Source organism: Acomys minous (assembly GCF_964271855.1).
Source record: "Acomys minous genome assembly, chromosome: 9".
Classification (NCBI taxonomy): Eukaryota; Metazoa; Chordata; class Mammalia; order Rodentia; family Muridae; genus Acomys; species Acomys minous.
Window position 1 is genome coordinate 7,701,280 of NC_140490.1, and position 19,513 is coordinate 7,720,792.

General features: G+C 47.5%; 1 protein-coding gene across 1 annotated transcript in view; it reads right to left on the reverse strand.

Moving 5' to 3' along the window:
- NID2 (nidogen 2) overlaps window positions 1–19,513 on the reverse strand; it is a 64,694-nt gene that overhangs the window by 25,540 nt on the left and 19,641 nt on the right. Inside the window, exons 4-8 of the mRNA XM_084793886.1 lie at window positions 17,685–18,367; window positions 9,592–9,741; window positions 8,766–9,011; window positions 6,682–6,882; window positions 4,813–5,043 (exon numbers count right to left, since the gene is read on the reverse strand). Of these exons, the coding sequence (XP_084650012.1) occupies window positions 4,813–5,043; window positions 6,682–6,882; window positions 8,766–9,011; window positions 9,592–9,741; window positions 17,685–18,367 (1,511 nt within the window). The remainder of the gene's footprint in view (window positions 1–4,812; window positions 5,044–6,681; window positions 6,883–8,765; window positions 9,012–9,591; window positions 9,742–17,684; window positions 18,368–19,513) is intronic.

Consider the following 19,513-nt stretch of genomic DNA (forward strand, 5'->3'; position numbering starts at 1 on the left):
CAAACAACCCTGACAGCCATCTTGGGAAGGCTACCTTCTGGACCTCTTGCCGGAGAGAAGAGAACCTAGCATCGAGATAGCAGTGCTCAGTTAACCTGACTTGACAGAGTCCCTGAAGCCAGTTTCCAGGCAGATCTGAAGTAAGAACAGGGCCACATCGTCACGGAAGGCCCACATAAGACAAGAACCTCACGCTCCCCACAATTATTTCCTCATCTTAGAATACCTTTCGAAGGGAACAGCCATCTTCGAGATGCTTTAGTTTGTAAATACTAATGCTTAGCCTTTTTATGCAGCCCTTTCCAGCATCAAAAGTTTACCACAGTGCATTCCAGGGACATCCAGGAGTGCACGTTTGTCAGAGCTTATCTCACTGCTGGGCTTTAAAATAAAACAAGAGGGGCTGGAGAGATGGCTCAGAGGTTAACAGCACTGTCTGTTCTTCCAAAAGACCTGAGTTCAATTCTCAGCAACTACATGGTGGCTCACAACTATCTATATTGAGATCTGATGCCCTCTTCTGGTGTGCAGACACACAAGTGGGCGGAATAGTGTATAGCTGGGTGTGGTGGTGCAGGCCTTTAATCCAGCACTCGGGAGGCAAAGGCAGGCGGATCTCTGAGTTTTAGGCCAGCTGGTCTACAAAGCAAGTCCAAGACAGTCAGGGTGACACAGAGAAACCCTGTCTCAAAAATAAAATAAAATTGTACTTAGATAATTTCACTAAGTCCATAACCACACGATACTGATTTAATAGACAACACAGTTATAGAGGCTAGTTATATAATTCAGAGTCTGGTGCAAAAAAGAAATGCAGAGCCCCTTTAAAAACTAACAAAAACTTAAAAATCAGCTATTTCCGTGAGCCCTTCTTTCTGCCTGCAGCCACTGAGTGTAGCTTCCGGTAACATCCTGAGAAACATCCCTAAAACCACTTCCCTATTCGTAATTTCTGAGTCTGTAGCTCTCTCTCCTCACTGTAAGTCAAGGACAGCCTTGTCCTTCTTGAACTATTTCATATTTCACCCACTTAAAGCTAGTGACTCCCCGACAGAAGAGCTGGAGCACTTCAATTCACTCAGGAAGGGAAGAACAGTTTCCTTAAAGGAGCCCTCACTGGGCTTCACTGAGTGGCCCTCTGCCCGAACATCTCCCCAAGGATTCCTGGAAACAAAGGATGGACAGCATGATGCCTCAGTCCTGGGTCTATGACAGCACAAATGTGGCTGGAGGACAGCTAGCGCCACAGGCTTCTCTTCCTCACTGGAAATCACACTATCTGCATCTTGCAAAGTCACACGGAGCCCACATTGCTGCACAGTTGTGTGACTTGGCCTGCCTTCCATTCCGATGGCAGACCTCTCTGGAAAAGCCTAAGACTTCCCGGGCTCCTGTGCAGTGTCAGGAGGATGTCAGTGACACATGGTTCAATCACCAACGGTTAAAACCTACACTCGTACGCAGTCTGGGTCTACACTGTGTCACCTTGATTCTCTGTCAGCCTTACTGAGTTTGCAAGACCATCGTAGCTTGCCTAGGACATGTTTGTCAAAGACACAGCTTGTGAGGAACAGGAAGGTTTACAGAGAAATTGCCAAGAATGATTTCCATAGCTCCATCTCTCCACCTCGGACACACAGCTCCCCTATTGTTAGCAAGCACTATTGCGGCAGTAACCAGGAACTAATGTCCATGGATTTCATGGGACTTACTCACTTCCAAGAACACCAAGTCCTAACACAGAGAGCTTGCACACCCTTGTTCAATTCTGCACTACTCACAACAGCAAGGAAATGGAATCAGCCCAGATGTCTATTAACGTATGAATGAATAAAGAATATGTGGCACAGGCCGGGCGTGGTGGCGCAGGCCTTTAATCCCAGCACTCGGGAGGCAGAGGCAGGCGGATCGCTGTGAGTTCGAGGCCAGCCTGGTCTACAAAGCGACTCCAGGACAGCCAAGGCTACATAGAGAAACCCTGTCTCGAAAAACCTAAAAAAAGAAAAAAAAAAAAAAAACCAAATGAAGAATATGTGGCACATACACATAACGGAATTTTATTTAGTTGTCAAGAAAACAGAAACTGTGACATTTGCAGAAAAATGGATTACCACATTGTTTCCTCTCATAGAAAGTCTAGATTTTAATTTTTATATAGGTGTGTATACAGGAGGGGCGCTGTGGACATAGGCCATAAAACTAGGATGAGGACTGTGAGAGGGAAAGAGGTCCTAAGGGAGAGGAGAGAGAGTGTAACTGAATACATTCTCATGAAAGAATAGGATCCACTCTTGGGGGAGGAAGGAGGTAAGTAGGGGCAGCAAGGCAGGGAGACAGGAAAAAAAGATCAGCAAGAACAAAAATCTGTATAAAAATGCCATAGTGGGGGCTGGAGAGATGGCTCAGTGGTTAAGAGCACCACCTGTTCTTCCAGAGGTCCTGAGTTCAATTCCCAGCAACCACATGGTGGCTCACAACGATCTATAATGAGATCTGATGCCCTCTTCTGGCCTGCAGGTGTACATGCAGACAGAACACTGTATACATAATAATAAACCAATCTTTTTTTAAAAATGCCATAGTGAAATACATTACTTTATATATTCATTTTTAAAATAAATAAAAAATATATACAGTTTTAAAATAATAGGGCTTGGACTGGAGAGATGGCTCAGTGTTTAAACGCCCTTGCTCTTCCAGAGGACTAGTGTTTGGTTCCCAACACCCACATCAGCTGCCACAACTCCCTCTCCAGTGGACCTGACACTTCTGGCCTCCTCGAGCACCTGCACTCACATGCACATACCCACAGACAGACAGACAGACAGACAGACAGACAGACACACACACACACACACACACACACACACACACACGCACTTAAAAATAATAAACCTGTTTAAACGATCTGGGCTCACTCTGCTCGCAAGCCTACAGGATTTGAACAGCCCACGCACAAGAGCCTGGTGCACCACGGCTTCAGCGACCCGGATCTTCCATGCATCTTCCTCCCCACCCTAACGCCTCCTCATCACTGCCCTGTCCACTGAATCCACACTTCTACCCTCTCCAGCGCATCAGAGTTGGAATCGCCCCATCTGCAGCCTGTTGAGAGCGGTTTCCACATACGGCTCTGCTGTGCTCTGCAGCTGATGGGCACAGAACACTCCTATCTGCACTGGTGAGCCGAAGGCGCGGTGAACTGTCAGCACCACTGAGTTGCTCTCACCAATTTCCTTCCGTTGGGATGCAACACCTGTGACACACAATCCACCCACTTGAAGGGCAAAATGACAACTTCACTCTAGTCAGAGCTGCACAATACCATGGCGATCGATTACTAGGACTATCCCTTGGTCCATGAGCAACCATTAGCGTGCTTTGTATCTCTCTGGGTTGCCTGTGTGGACACTCTATGTACTTGGAATGATGTGCTGTGCTGTCCTTTGTCACTGGCTTCTTTCACTAAGCGTGATGTTGTTACGCTCCTCGCATGCTGTAGCACATATGAGTACTTTATTCCTTTTCATGGGTGAGTATTACTCTATTGTGAGGAACTAGGATTGTTTCGTATGTGTTCATCAGTTGATGGATATCGAGACGCTTCTTCTACCTGTTGGCTACCGTGAGCAATGCTGCTGTGTTAGCATTATCACCACTGCCCCACAACACAGACAGCAAAGAAGAGACTTATTCTGGTTCAGGTGTCAGTCTACAGTCTGGCTCTGTTGCTTCTGACTATGTAAGGCAGATCAGGACAGTGGTAGTGTGTAGCTGAGGCTGCTCAGGAATGGGGAAGGCAGGACAAGACATAACCTATGAGGTCATGACCCCGTCATCTTCTTCTCCCAGCTGGTGCCTATCTCCTAAAGTTTTTGGAACCTCCCAAAATAGCACAGCCATCTGGAGACAACGTAGCCCAATACATTTGGGTATTTGACCCACTTGGAGTTGGGTTTTGTCTACGTGCAGGATGAGACAGGGGAGCTACTTCGTTCTTTTGCATTTGGACAGTTGATCCAAGATGATCTTACTGGCTAGCGTGGGTTCCTTGAACGTCTGTTTTAGAATCAATTTGCCTGCTTCTGCAAATGAGTCAGCTGGATTCTGATGAAGGTTGAGTGGATCAATAAAATAATTCTGGAAGTATTGCCAAATCAATATTACATCTTCTAAAGAATGAACCGGGAACATATTTTCACTTACTTGGATACGTACATATGTGTGTGTGCGTGTGTTATGTTTCAAGACACGCATGCCCATGTGGAGGTCAGAGGTCAGTATTAGTTGTCTCCCTTGATTTTTAATCTCCACCTTATTTTTTTTTTAATTTACTGTGTGTATATGCAGAGACTCACATGCCATGGTAGTCATGTACATGCCACAGTGCGTGTGTAGAGGCAGCAAGAGGACAATTCTCAAGAGTGGGAACTCTCCTGCCAGCCCTGGGCTTTGAACTTGGGGCACACAAGGGCTGCTGCCCCCAGCGTTTCTCACAGTTCACTGATTCAGCTGTGCTATGCTGGCCAGCCAATGAACTCCAGGCATCTGCCTATGTCCACCTCCCCAGCACAGGGGGAAAGCCTGACTGGTAGCACCCAGCCTTCAGGCGCCACGCTCTCTACATGTGTCTGACCTTTGGCAAGGACTGTGTTCTCACAGTTCTACATCGGCCTGTGTGCACCCGCAGGGCGTGGCCCAGCCCGATTGACTTTTCTATCTGGTACTCTCCAAACTTTAGTCACCAGAGAACTGTTCTGAGGCTTCTAAGAAAGGACATGAGTTTTGCCCAATAAAAGTTAAGATACATACCTTCAACAGGGCCAATCTGATTGGTTACAGCAAACCTCAGCACGCCCTCATCCTCACTGTACAAAGCAAAGGCCCGGTCCACAGTCAGCTGCTGGGTGGCAGGGATGGCCAGGTGTCTGGGGGCGTGGCTGCATGCCTCGTAAGTGATGTTCTGGTCGACGTGGTAGGACCACGACTGGTTGACGGAACCAGAAGTGAGAGAGAAACTTCTAGAACTGGAGGAGGTCACAACTGTAATGAACATTTCATAGGCAAACTGGTTAAAATTTTAAGATACTGAAAGCAAAAATGTTCATTGTTTATGGTGTATTTTTCCTACAGTTTTTCCGCCCCAATCCCGGAAGTGGGTTCCCTTGGGAATTCCCTGCGGGTCTGTGGGAAGCTTGCTAGAACTTCCTTGAACCTGAGCGGGTACAAAGCCGCGCAGCTGAGGGGAAGGAGGAACTACAACTGCTGCTGTCCTCACACCTTAGAAACAAGCACCATGATGTGCCGGTGTGGGAGAGCTGTACGCCCATACCCGGCTTGCTCTCCACAGCCATAAAGAGAGGCACTGCCTGTGTGTGCAGAGACCACAGAGTTTAGGTGAATACTCCAAGAAGAGCCTGGGATGTGGTGGAGCTGTGACTGGAACTCAAGGTGGTCTGGCTCAAGATTTGAGACACGGTCCACAAAGGGAGTAACTCCCACCCCTCCCCCAGTGCTCTGCATTTCAGTAAGCCAGCAAGGCTTAGGAAAAGACCAAGGCAAAGTAGTCCGTCTCCGGCTGGGAGCTGCGCCAGGACTGGCCCCACTACATCGTGACACAGCTAAGGTCTGTGTTCCAGTCTTTCCCTGTATCCAGATCGTCATGCTGGAAACTGAGGGCACAGAACAGGTGCCACTCAAACCAGACTACCAACTGCAAAATGGCAACCGTGACCACTGGAGCATCGTGCATGCAGCTAGCACTGCTGCGAATAGGTGGGTCCAACCTTTTGACACTCTGTCATGATACTATCATCTACAAACACGTTAGGCAATATTCATAACTACCTGGGGACAGGGCAGGCTGGACATAACTTTGTACATTTTATCACACTGTTTGCAATTTATCAACTGTATTAGGCAGTCAGAAAATTACGTTTTTATTCTCATGCTAAAAGATGAGTGAGACAATAAACTTTCCAGTGACTTCCCCTCCCCACACAGACTTTGAATGGCAAATCCAGGATGTGAACCAATTTATATGTTGACTCCAAATCCCAGGTTTGTTTCACAACACTGGAAAGCATCTTTACGTGACTTTTATTTTTGGTTGTGAGCTTAGCCTTTAGCGGCTGAGCCATCTCTCCAGCCCCTTTCCATGACTTTTAAAGCAAACTAAAATCATCAGCTGAAACAGTTACAGAATTTATTAGCATCATAAATTCTAATAGCTGTGGGGCTTGGTGGCGCACACCTTTAATCCCAGCACTCGGGAGGCAGAGGCTGGCAGATCGCTGTGAATTCGTGGCCAGCCTGGTCTACAAAATGAGTCCAGGACTGCCAAGGATACACAGAGAAACCCTGTCTCGAAAACAAACAAACAAACAAACAAAAACAAAAAAGTTCTAATAGCTAATACAGACCATGTCCGAAAGGTAGTATCTTATCTGTTATTACTACCAGAAAGTAATGTACAAAGATACTGACATTCCTGTGTATAGAAGTCAGTACTCTGTTCACCTACACTATGTAAACTTCCTAAAAACAAGGACAAAATTATATCAACCTCATTCTGTGTTCCACACAGTTCCGGGACATTCCGTGTGACATTCATTTAACCCTCTTCACCACGTCCATGGCAGGCACCACGTCCATCTTACAGCTGTGGAAACTCACACCTACCTGAGTTCCTGTAATGGTAAAGCTCTTTGTATGGAGCAATGTGGGCTGTGAAATCCGCTGGGATGAAGGGCAGCTGGCCTTCAATGTTGGTCTTAATGCTCAGATAGTTCTCTGGGTCAAGCCCCTCAGCAGTCTGAGTGATCCGAACCCTCTCCTCACCAGGGTAAAAAGTAACTTCCATGTCATGGACAAAGGTAGCACCTGCAGGAGACAAAACTCGTGAAGTGGATGACAAGAGGTCTTGCTTAAATCATGCTGAGCACTGGCTGGGGCTTGGGCGGCCTATCATATAAGAGGCACGGGTTCAAGTAGCCAATCACTAGTGTGTATGTCCTCCCCCCAGTCTCTGTTGGAGACGGTGCCTAAGGAGAATGTGCCAAGCCCAGGCTCAGTCTCCCCAGCCGCAGACCCCTGCTCTCCTGAAGGCCTTATAGAGTCTCAACTCTTTATGGGAGTCTGTATTTTGTAAGAGATAACACCCAGGGACTTTGCCTTCTGAGGCTGTCAGATCAGAAAAAGAAGACAACGAGTAAGTCACATGGACCAGGATACCCAGTTAAATTTAAATTTCAGATAAACCATGACTACATCAGCCATGTATATCCTATGTAATATAACACCTTTAATCCCAGCACTCAGGAGGCAGAGGCAGGCAGATCTCCATGAGCTCAAGGGCACCCTGGTCTACAGAGCAAGTTCCAAGAAGGCCATGGTTACACAGAGAAGTCCTGTCTCAAAAAACCAAAATCTAACCAACCAACCAACAAAAAAGCAATATAATACAGATACGCTTATATTTTAAAACATCCATTGTTTTTCTGAAATTCAAGCTTAACTTTGCATACTGTATTTTAATTACTTTTGACTCACGATTTCATTTAAATCTTGAGTAAAGGTGACATCCTTTAAACAGTCGCTGAGTAGTCAGTGGGAGGTTGGGAAAGAAAATTTCTCACAGTACATACTTTCATGTGCAAGAAAACACACGCTGCCAAGTGGGTGTATGAGAAGTCAAAGAATAACCCCCCATCCCCACCCCCACCCCCCATGAAAGGAAGTGCTCAGCTAGCAGTGCTGGTATCTGCTGAGGCCTTGACAGCAAAGCCCAGCTCCACTCTGGTACTGTGCAGTCCCCATGGCCACCCAGGTGATCTGTATGTAGTTAAATCTGAAAAGCAGGGGCTGGAGAGATGGCTCAGTGGTTAAGAGCGCAGCCTGCTCTTCCAGAGGTCCTGAGTTCAATTCCCAGCAACCACATGGTGGCTCACAACCACCTATGATGTGATCTGATGCCCTCTTCTGCAGGAAAAGCACTCATATACAATAAATAATAAATCTTTATAAAACATCTGAAAAGCAGTGCTTTCCTGGAGCCTTTAAATATCTTCCACGCATGACTCCTTTTTACCAAGAACTTTCTACTCTGCCCATATATATAGATGTGTAAGATATAATAATACATCTATGGATAACAAGCCATAAAGAAAATTATTTTTAAAGCAATGCTTTGGTATACATATAACTTTATCACTTACTAAAAAATTAAATAAAATTTGCAAATTAATGAGATGAATATGCTTGTTTATTTTATACACAGAATTACCTCTTAGCTGAATAGCTCACCCTGCAGGAGAGAGACCAGCAGCAGCATTTCTCAGAGTCAACTGATTTTGATCTTAGAACCACTGATGCTGGAAATGTCATTTTTTACAAGTATTTCATACAGAATGGCAGAAGTGCCTTTAGGAATAAGGCCCTAACCTCAAGCTGCAATTCACTAAACAATTTTCAGAGAAAACTAAAGCCTAAAACTCAGACAACAGTTTTTTTTTAAAAAAAAAATGTAACATATTAACAGAGAACATTCCAAAGCTACACCAACTTCATACTTGGGTGCTAAGGGGTGATAATGGAAAATACGAGCTTACCAGTCACTAAACCATTATGTTTCCTTCTGTAAGAGCAGAAAACTTTTCATGTACAGGAAAAACAAACAAACCCTACTGCAATTAAAAACCATCTCCAGGCATTCCACAGCTACGACTTTTGAGTCCCTGTTTTCCACACCTGAGCGCTCTGCTCACCTGTGATGCTGAAGCCATTCTCAGAGCCTGGCTTCTCCAGGGCAAAGAGCCAGCCGAACAGCCCCCCGATGGGCATGACAGGGAGGAGGGCCCGGGCTGCCGGCTGCGGGATGTGGCTGATGGCAGTGTAGGCTCGGCCATCGTTGCCTACCACGTAAGCGTGCAGATCCACGTCAGTGAAGTGCACAGGAGTGTGGCCCACTCGGAGGCGGCCGCTCACTTTCCCATTGACTCGGTGAGGTGCCCCTAGAAGACAAAGACGACCCTGTGAGCCTCGGCCTTCGTCAGGCAGGGGATGGGTGTACACACCCCTCGTGCTCACTCTTCGGAACAAATCACTTTACTATTACTATTATCATTATTGATCTTGACTTTCTAGAAGTAAGACCTCTACGATGCCACTGAGAACTCATGACCGACTTCAGACTAGCCTTCAACCCTGACCCTCCTGTCTCAGCCTCCCTCCTGTTAGGATTATAGGCATGTACCACCACATCTAGCTTAACAAGTCTACTCACTTATGCCCCAGTCCTGCCTGTAATCTCTTCCATCCTCCCAACCCCACCCTACCCCCTCGGCCCTCTTTAGCCCTACAAAGTTAGGAACGGGGCAAAGTAGAAACATTTTCTAGTCATTCTCAGACTGAGAAACCAACCCAAGCCTATTTATTACTCAGTCATCCACTGAACGCTTGCAAGTCGCTAGCGCTGTGATTCAGGTAGCAGCCATGTAAGGACCGCCAAGCAGGGCCCACCCTGTAACCAGAAACAGGCCAGCAAGCGGCAACCACATGCACGCAGCACAGCAGCCCCAGCCTGTCAATCACCTTCCGGCAGACAATGTTTCCCGTTTCCGTAAAACCTGGACTGGCAGTGGCAGCAAAAGCCAGTGGTGTAGTCGGTGCAGAAGGCATGTCGCGAGCACTGGCCATGGCTGCGTTCACAGGATTCCCTGTTGGCACCATTGTACGAGAAGACTGCAAAATGAAACAAACAAGCATTGGAAAAGCCAAAGGATTCCAGCTCTGTCACTACCAGCTTCATCAGACACCGGGGTCACAGTCAGCCTGGGGGGGGGGGGGTTAACTGCTTTATATATTCTGGCAAGCAGCTCAGGTCATTGCCGCCAACTGGGTCTTATTACAACACTGGTGAGCCGGGTGGCTGCACCACCGTGGTCTGAGAGCAGTCCTGAAGGCAGTGGGTATTGGAGTGAGCTTTATTAAATCACCGTCTGGTGAGTTCTTAAAAACTGGCCAAACACTAGCAATTTTGTATGATTCAATGTAAGAGTAATGGCCTTTTGAGAGGAAGGCAAAGAGGGGAGCAAGAAACCCAGTCTATGTCTAGCCCTTGAGGAACCCCGAACTCAGAGGAGGAAGAGGAGGAGGAGGAGAAAGAACAAAGAATAGGGTTAGGGGGGCCCCAGGTCCTTGCAGCTCTAGGTCCTTTGGACTTTCCAGCACACGTATGATGTTCATGCAAAAGAAACAACCTATGCCATACTCGCAAAATCTCAACAAAGCCACAGTGACCGGGTGAGCTTAATGCCCTAGGCACTGTTGCTCAAACCTTCCACATTCTTTACCAATTAGAAAGAGACATTTGTGCAACAGGGAGAAAGAAGGGAGGGAGGGAGAAAGAGAGGAGCGTGGAATCTATGCCATCATGTCATTGTCTGTAAAAGAAATGGCCAAAGTATGTCTGAAAATTGGGTCACAGGCAGGCAGGTGAGTGCTCTGGGCACTATACCAATCCCAAGCACGGCCACCAGGGGGCAGGGTGGCTGTGCATGTCTCTGCCTCCCATCCCCCAGAAGCCAGAGCAGGCTACAGACACCTTGAGAATTTGGCAGAGTTTCTAGCCACTGATACCGGCAAGAGTGCCAGCTCTGGCTACTCAAAGAAAAAACAAAAACAAACAAACAAACAAACCAGGCTGTGGTGGCCTTCCAGGGCTATGTGTGAAAACGAGGAGACAGGCAGGGTTGGAAGAAACTGAAGACTCAGTGTTTACTGAGCGCATTCCAGGAGAGAATGCAAACCAAGACAATGAGGAGACCTAGCTCCCTATGTGTAACACTGCAGGCAGCACTGAAGGGACCCAACCCCAGGGACCCCAAAACCACCAATGACCCCAGTTGACTAGACCAACTCCATGACACGCTTTAGGTTTTCACTCTAACTAGGCCCAGTTTCTAACAATTCCTGGAAAAAAAAAGCCACAAGTTATGGACAGCTCATGAACAGCTAATCAGCTTATAGGACAAATTGACTAGACACCATGTTTTTATTACTTCATGGCCTTGGTAAAGAGCACAGCTGGCCCCATCCAATCAAATTAAAGGCCAACTCCTGAGTAAGAGCCAAAACCTCAGTGACTCGAAAGTCCCCAATAACCAAACAAACAGCAGGTCCTGCATCCCCTCGTACACTCTGACTCAATCCTGTCCTCACAGATCCCTCCAACTGTCTATAAATTGAGCCTGCGTGCTCATTTTGGGGGTCGCCCCCTCGAGAGAGGTGACCCTAGCATGCTAGAATAAAAACACTCTTTGTTTTCGCAAACTGCCTCGGAGTCTTTCTTCAGTAGATCACCCAAACCCTAAAAGGAACAAACACCTCCAAATATTACAGAGCTCACATTTAAATAGGCTTGATGCAAAAAGAGAAGTGGTGAGAGGGACTTAAGATAGCTCAGCAGCAAAGAGCAGTTAAGGACCTGAGTTTGGTTCTCAGCACTCAGGTGGGTGGCATCACAATCACCAGTAACTCCAGCTCTACAGGATCTACTGCCCTCTTCTGGCCTCTTTAGGCACCTACAGTCATGTGCACATTCCCGAACACAGACAAGCATTAGAAGTGAAACACTTATTGGGAAACGCTGAGAGCAGTGTAAGCATTCCTGTTGCAGGTTCACATCCTTGAGAAGCAGCAAGCTGAGGGGTCATCGGCTCTGAACATCTTGCCTACAGGGAAAAGCTGAGGAGCTGTAAGAACCGATCGATGACTTGCCCAAGAAACGCCAGCTTTATAAAAACAGAAATTTAGGCATAACTTAAACTTCGTTTTTTGTTTGTTTGGTTTGGTTTTTTGAGACAGGGTTTCTTTGTATAGTCCTGGCTGTCCTGGACTCACTTTGTAGACCAGGCTGGCCTCGAACTCAGGGCGATTCGCCTGCCTCTGCCTCCCGAGTGCTGGGATTAAAGGCGAGTGCCACTATGCCCAGACTTTTCCTTTCTTTCACTCATCCAACAAGTGTTCACCAAACACTCTCTCCAGTCCATGGGTGGAGAAGTCAGACAGACAGCTTCTCTGACGTTTGCTTTCTCCTGAGCAGCACACAATAAGCAAATACGGCTGACTTTGGTGAGCTGGGGCCTTGGTAGTGGAAGTGCTCACGAGGAGCGTGAGGAAGAACAGATCCAGGAGACTCCAGAGACAGAGCCAACAAGGTCTTGCTGACGGATGTGAGGTGGGACAAAAGGAACAGAGTGCATAAGACACGCTTAGTGTGGGTACAGCAGGGTGAGGCTTCTGCACACCGGCTCTTTGTGTGGAGGGTGGGCTTACAGATGATTGACAGCTTTGACAGTTGTTCCCGGCTTCTTGGGGAAACGTGATAGCCAAGTCCACCCTCAGGACGGCGCAATCTACCCTTCACAGGGAGGGTTCGGGTATTAGGAAGACTGAGGTAACTGTGGAAAAAGACTCATTCTGAGGCCCACCTTAAGCCCGCCCATTCCTTCCCAGGTCTCTACGGGATTGCCAGGAGTCTGTGCCTCAGCCTCCACAAATTGTAGATGGTCAAAAGGCTACACTGCCGAGTCTGGGCTGGCAGTAGGCAGAGGCTGCCAGGTTTAAATGGGCTTGGTTTGTCACACACTTGTCATCTGAGGTTGGATAGCTGCAAAAGGCATCTTAATATTAGGGGGCTTTGTTGTTGTTGTTGTTTTTAAGTCTCACTTCTCCCCCCCACACACACACACTTAATGTTTAAAAACACTTTTCTCAAGTGTTCTTTCTCCTTACTAGAAAGAAAAATGGGTGGCGATATATACAGAAACAAGGGAAGGGTGCTGCCAGGGTACTTGAGCCTTATCCTAACTGGGAGTTTTTAGCAATGAATAGAAAATGCTCTTCTGTACTTGCTCTGACCCATCCTTCAATCTTGTTGTTGTCGTTTTCAGAAAGGTCTAAGCACTCGTCTTCTTCAGCCCTTGGTTTGCCTGCCCTCCTCACAGAGGGCAGCCTCGGGAGGCTAGGAGGTCCCACAGTGCAGATCACAGGGTTCCCTGCACCTGTCCCATAGCAGCTTGGGCGGACTTTTGCCTTTACCAACACTGGCAGCTACCTTAAGAACAAGAATCAATGTTTTCACTGCAGGGCAGACTCCCTCCACCGAATATTCTCACCTGCGAGAATGACAGACTACACAGAAATACCCTAACAGCAGCGGCTCGCCTTGCCTTCCAGCCTCATGGTCATTTCTTATGTTTATACAGGGTCTGTGACGATGCTGGTGGCAACTGATCAGACAGAAATCAGCCCTCAGGACCCGAACAGGCTCCCTCCTTATCACCTCATGGACAAGGGACAACATCCAATGACTCTCTCCCCACAGGTGCATGGGAGCATCTACTCATGACTGTCTTGGTAACCTGGAGGTAGTCATAGGTGTGAGAGGCTTTTGAGCCTGGAGGGCTGGGTTGAGTGCACAGCCAGCTAGAGCTCCTCCAAGGACAGACCTCCAGTGACCAGGACACCTGTGGAACCACTCTGAAGGCCAGGAGAAGCACTCAGGCCCTTTCAGGATGAATGACTTCCTCACAGAAAGAGCAGGCCGCTTCCATGGGGCAGAACACATGGAGTACAGGAGCCCAGATGCCCTCCGTTCCAGTTCACAGAGCCAATGGAAATCGTTTTAAGGTTCTTATAGAAGAAGCCCAGCAGGTTCAAGGGCATCAAAACCCCCTTTAGTCAGCCTCAGTGCCTGCCCCTCCACACAGGCAGCTGAAGCGTCTCCGGCCAACTCCTTAACTCACCCTACCCCAGCTCTATTTCACCCCTGTACCTACCCTTCCAGAATGTTCTTACATTCTCCCTTTCTCTTGACCCAGACTCAGATCCCCAAGACCTACTTGAAGCATCCCCTCTTTCACTAAGACTTCCTTGACTGCAGCCGCAAACACAGACATAGCTCCCCCCTCTACCTCACCCCCACCCCCACACTCCCTGACCCTGTTGCAAGCATGCCTGCCTCTGACCCAGCTAGACTCTACCCACTTTCAGCCTTCCAGCAGGAAGGCTAACACTCTTTCCTTCCAGTTAGTTCTGAGCATCACTTAAGCTAATAGAATCTAAAACAAGATTCCTGCTTAGAGAACCAGAACACACGATGCATCTCAAAGAGAACGTCCCCCTCAGTCCCCCAAAGAAGGGAGCATGAGGGTGCTCGGCTAATTCTTTGGCCTGACAACAAACTACTGGAAAATACAAGTCACCGAAGAGAAAGGATGCCCACACATCCGCTGTACTGCTGGCTCTGTGAGTAATGAAAGCAGTTAAGCCAATGACACAAGGCCAGAACCTAGATGTGCCTGATGCTGACATAGTTGGGAAAGAATCTGGAATTCTGAATTTAAAAAAAAATTAAAAAATAGTCTGTGGCCAAGCGTGGTGGCACACTCGTTTGATCCCAGCACTCAGGAGACAAAAGGCAGGTGGACCTCTGAGTCTGAGAACAGCCTGGTCTCCATAGCAAGTTCCAAGAAAGCCAGGGCTATGCAGTGAGACCCTGCCTCAAAAGTAAACAAATAGCCGGGCATGGTGGCACATGCCTTTAATCCCAGCACTCAGGAGGCAGAGATAGGCGGATCGCTGTGAGTTCAAGGCCAGCCTGGTCTACAAAGCGAGTCTAGGACAGCCAAAGCTACACAGAGAAACCCTGTCTCAAAAAAAAAAAAAAAAGTAAACAAATAAATAAATAATCTATAGGACTAAGGAGATGGCTCAATCAGTAAAGAATTTGCCCAGCAAGCATTAGGACCCAAGGATGATTCCCGGAACCCATGTTAAAAAAACAAAAACAAGGGGTCTGGAGAGAGCACTGGGTGCTCTTCCAGAGGTCCTAAGTTCAATTTCCAGCAACCACATGGTGGCTCACAGCCATCTATAACAAGATCTAGTGCCCTCTTCTAGTGTACAGGCACACATGCAGGCTGAGCACTATATATATAATAAATAATTAAATCTTTAAAAAACCAAAACCAGAAACAGAAACAAGAGAGGCAGGTCCCTAGCACTTGCTGGCCACCAGCCTAAGCTCCTTGGCAAGTTCTAAGGCAGCAAGAGACCACCCTGTAGATGGCATTCCTGAGGATGACACTCAAGGCTGTCCTCTATTCCTCCACACACTTGCATACATGTGCACATCACACACACACACACATACACACACACACACACACACACACACTCACACTAATTAAAACAATACTAAAAAGAAGGGAGATTTGATTTTTCTGGACCTTTAACAAAATCTGAATTCCCTGACTCAGCAAACTGAATAGTACACACTTAAAGGGGAAGCTAAAATGTTTTGGGAACAGTGCTTTCTATTCAGAGACTAAGGTTCAAACAGTGTTTTTCCTCATACTGCACAACAGAGGTGTGGGTGAGCTCAAATCCACCCACCACCAGAAGCCTTGGACTGGTACATGGCCCGAGCTGGTACATGCAGGTGGCAGTCACATTCGTGTCACCAGCTACCCAGAGTAGGCCCCACAGCTGCCAGATCAGCCTCCAGGATGCCAGTGTCTCCTCTGAACATAAACGATAACAATTACAGGCTTCTATGTTTCACACAGCTTCCAACATTCTTTTTTAAGTGCTAGGCTTCCCCACACGTGACCATGCACACATAAACACACATAAATATTTTTAAATAAAATTTAAATGTTTTTTTTCCTCTAAGACTTAAAAGCTTCTGATTGGACAGTCTCCCCCTGAATGTCTTTTTCATAAACACTCTGGCAATTAGATGTCGGTATTAGCTACATTTGGCAGCTGATAAATACCACAGTTCATGCCCCTCCTGGGTTATGCTGTTACCCTCGGTTCCCAACAGCAAGTCCCATTTCAGTCCCTTCTAAGCTTTTAAACAGCCATGCACAACCTTTGACATTGTGACACGCTTGTCATCTACGAAGTTCACGCTTTGAGAGCCACGACTGAGTTAGAAAAGAAAAAAAAAAATCTCAGAATGTTTTAAGTCAGTTTACAGTTTTGTGCTGGGCCATAACCAGCAACCCCAGATGCTGGCAACCACACACAGATGCACTTTTCGATAACTCTGCACTCTTGTCCGGCCAAGAAAGCATAGTCCCTAACAAAAGGCCACTCAGAAACACATTTGTATCATGAAATCCCTTCAGGGAAACCTTTGGTCCATGCCTTTAAGCCTCTTTAGAGAGAAAGGACTCGTATTGAAATTTTTTTGGAGGTTGTTAGAAGGATCTGAAAGTTCTAGAACCTTCCAAAAACAAATCCCATTCCTTTCTTTGGCTTTACAGAAACTACTGCTCATCTGACTCCTTCAGGGAGAAAGGAGCTGGGGCAGAAGCTTCCTCATGAGTCTTTCATTTTCACTTTCTCTGTTTCCATCCTAGTTGTTCACTCTCCACTTGTCCTCCAACCCCAGTTCCTACATTTCAAATCCTCTGAAAATCAGTAAGGACAGCCACTATTTTCTCTTCAAGAACTGACTACTGTAGGCGCTGAGAACGTCACACATATTCACATTAAATCCTGGCTATCCATTTATGAGAGATCGGAGACTTGGGGGTGAAATAAGTTGCCTTGATATGGCCGAGACTCAAATTTGACCCTCTGCTCTTTCCCTAATCATTAGTCAATGTTCCATCCTGAAGTATTTCCCCAAACAACTCCAATCCTGAGGGGAGTTGGGGGGAGTCACAGCGGAGCCCAGAAGGTCCTCTTCGCTAGATAAGTATGTTTTTGTCAAAACATGGATGGAAAAACTGAAAAGGGGAAACATAATAGGGCTGTCACCTGACCCACCCACCCCTCCTGGCAGAGATCAGTGAGCAGTGTGTGTGTGTGTGTGTGTGTGTGTGTGTGTGTGTACACCTAGGACCCGTTTCCGGTCCATCAGCCAGGGTGAAGAACTGTCCCCTCTGGGTATTTCCCCTGCCTGCCTTCCTCCAGCTCCGGTCAGTGAGTCATGGAATAAGGCTAAGCCTGCAGGGAGGTGAAGGTCACAGCTGCAGGGCCAAGAACCAGAAATAAGAGGCGACGCAGGTGTCTACTGAGGTCTCTCCCCGCGGGCTCTTCAGCGTGTTCGCCTAAGCCTGTACAGCTCACCTCAGTTAAAGCTAAAGGGATTGGCCCTCCGTCCTGTAATGCCTACGAAGCCTCGAAATGGTTCACCTTCCCTGAACTTGCAAACTGAAATCTTTCATTACACTTGGGAGGACAGCTGGCACATGCGGCCCAGTCCTTTCCCCACTCCATGAGGCTTAATTTTGTAGGACACATTATTAATGGTCAGGAGACTCCAAGAACTCTCCTGCCAAGATTTACTTGGCAAAGGGAATTATCTCCTTAAATACAAGGAGGAAAAATCAGCTCCAAATTTCTTGCTAAACTTTTCACCTACTCACTTAGGAGGAAAATCACAACTGTGTTTTTGGTTTTGCTTTGGGAAAGGTCCACTCTATCATCCAGGCTAGCCTAGCACTCTCTATATAGCCCAGGCTAGCCTTAAATTCAGACGATCCCTCAGCCTCAGCCTTCCTGGTGCTGGGATTGCCATAGAGGAGCAAGCATGTCTAGTCTGACAATTCTGCTACATTTTCTTTGAATGAAACCTCGAATGCCCCGTTTCCTGATGCACTTACCATGATCGTTAGCACCTACGTGGTCCTCCACTCCTACCACATACCGCCCTCCGCTCAGGGGTGGCACGTGACCAGACACTGAGTAATTAGGAAGGACCCCTCCTTCCAGAGGAGGAATGGGAACATCTGGCTGTGATGTCACTGGCCCTGCACCTGGGTAGGGCTGGGTGCTTCCATTCCCAAGGCCTTCCTTGTCTGGAGCAGCTGGGGCTCTGGTGCCCATCTGTCGCAAAGGCTCCACTGGGTCCTTGAAATCCAGCATGGCTCCCTGTCCCAGAGGTGTCCCCTGTTCAGTCTGAGGTTCCCGGTAGGATGGCCAGTCACCAGGTGCTGGGTGTGGCATAGGGGAAGCCCCATCAGGCTCTGGAGAGGATGTGCCACCTTCCACAGGGCCTGGATCAGCCTTTGAGTCGAACGACACATCAATTCTGCTGTGGCCTTCCGCGGCCTCCCCTGGGTCAATGGGTGGATATTCAATATCCTCGTCGTTCTCATCATAGTAATCAAAAGTGTCCTCAGTATAGCTCTCCAGGGCGGCGTCATGGCTGAAGGAGTGCGCCAGGGGTGCTGAAGAGTGGGCGGCGGACAAGGTGACTCCAGCTGTGGCTGGTCTGACATTGCCCAAGGGAAGCCGGCCACCGATGTGAAAAGCCCACGCTCCAGAAATCCCCAGGTTGCTTCGTCTAAGAACGAAGGAAAGAAAGAGCTGACTGTAACAACAGGTCCACTCCCCGCCTTCAGAATTTATTTTGAAACCAAAAGACCATAATGAGCAAACCGGATTTCCCCCAGTATATGTCAAACAGAAACAAACCTTCTAGGTAACCTTCCAGATACCATGCTGGAACTCTGAGATCAACTGCCTTATATTTAGCATTATGTGGGGACCCAAAACCAAATGGTCTATGGAAAACCTGTCTATCTAAAAAGAGAGAATGCAAGAGTATTTTATACTTTCTCTGCTTGAGTGAAAACTTAACATGCTCAAAAACACTTAAGTTTAAAGTTGTTCAAACACCTAAACTGGCCCAGTGTGCATCAAGTGCTTGACAGGCTTTGCTGTACTCTGCAAGGTAGGGGTGGTAGCTACACTCAATTTTACTGAGGAAAAAACAGGTTTAGAAGTTAACCCCCACCCCCCACCCCCACCCCAGAGAGGGTTTCTCTCTGTGTAGCCTTGAACTGTCCCGGAATGGCTTTGTAGACCAGGCTGGCCTCGAGCTCACAGAGACCCACCTGCCTCCCTGAGTGCTAGGATTACAGACGTGTGCAACTTAAGTTAGCTAATCTTAAAGTCATACATACACCTAATTGTTGGCAGAGCATGAATTTTGTGCTAACAAGAAAGCTTGCGTTCCAAACATCTACATTATATTATGCTACAAAATCAATACAAGATGGACGAGAGGTTAAAAAGGCTGCACTGCTGTCCACACGGACTAATCTACTGATGATACGCCGGTATTTTTTAATGCCCAATCTAAAGCACTTCTGAGCAAATGCTCAGCACGCACATCGTCATCAAAATGAGTCACAGTGTCTGAAAACTGCTCCTCCTTCTTCCAGCAGAGAGGACCATGAACCCCTCTCAGATCCAAGAATCGTTTCTCTTTTTTCAGAGGAATATTATCACGGGGGGGGGGGGGGGGGGGCGCGCTAGACTCAAACCTGCGATCTTCAGCTGGGACTGCGAGCACGTGGCACCCTTGCCACCTCAGTAACCCACTACTTACGTCCATGTCAAAGGTACATTGCAGACTGTCCTCTTGATCACTGGCCCAGGAAATTTTTGTTAAGAAGACAGGGCGTTGCCATAGAACGGGAGATGT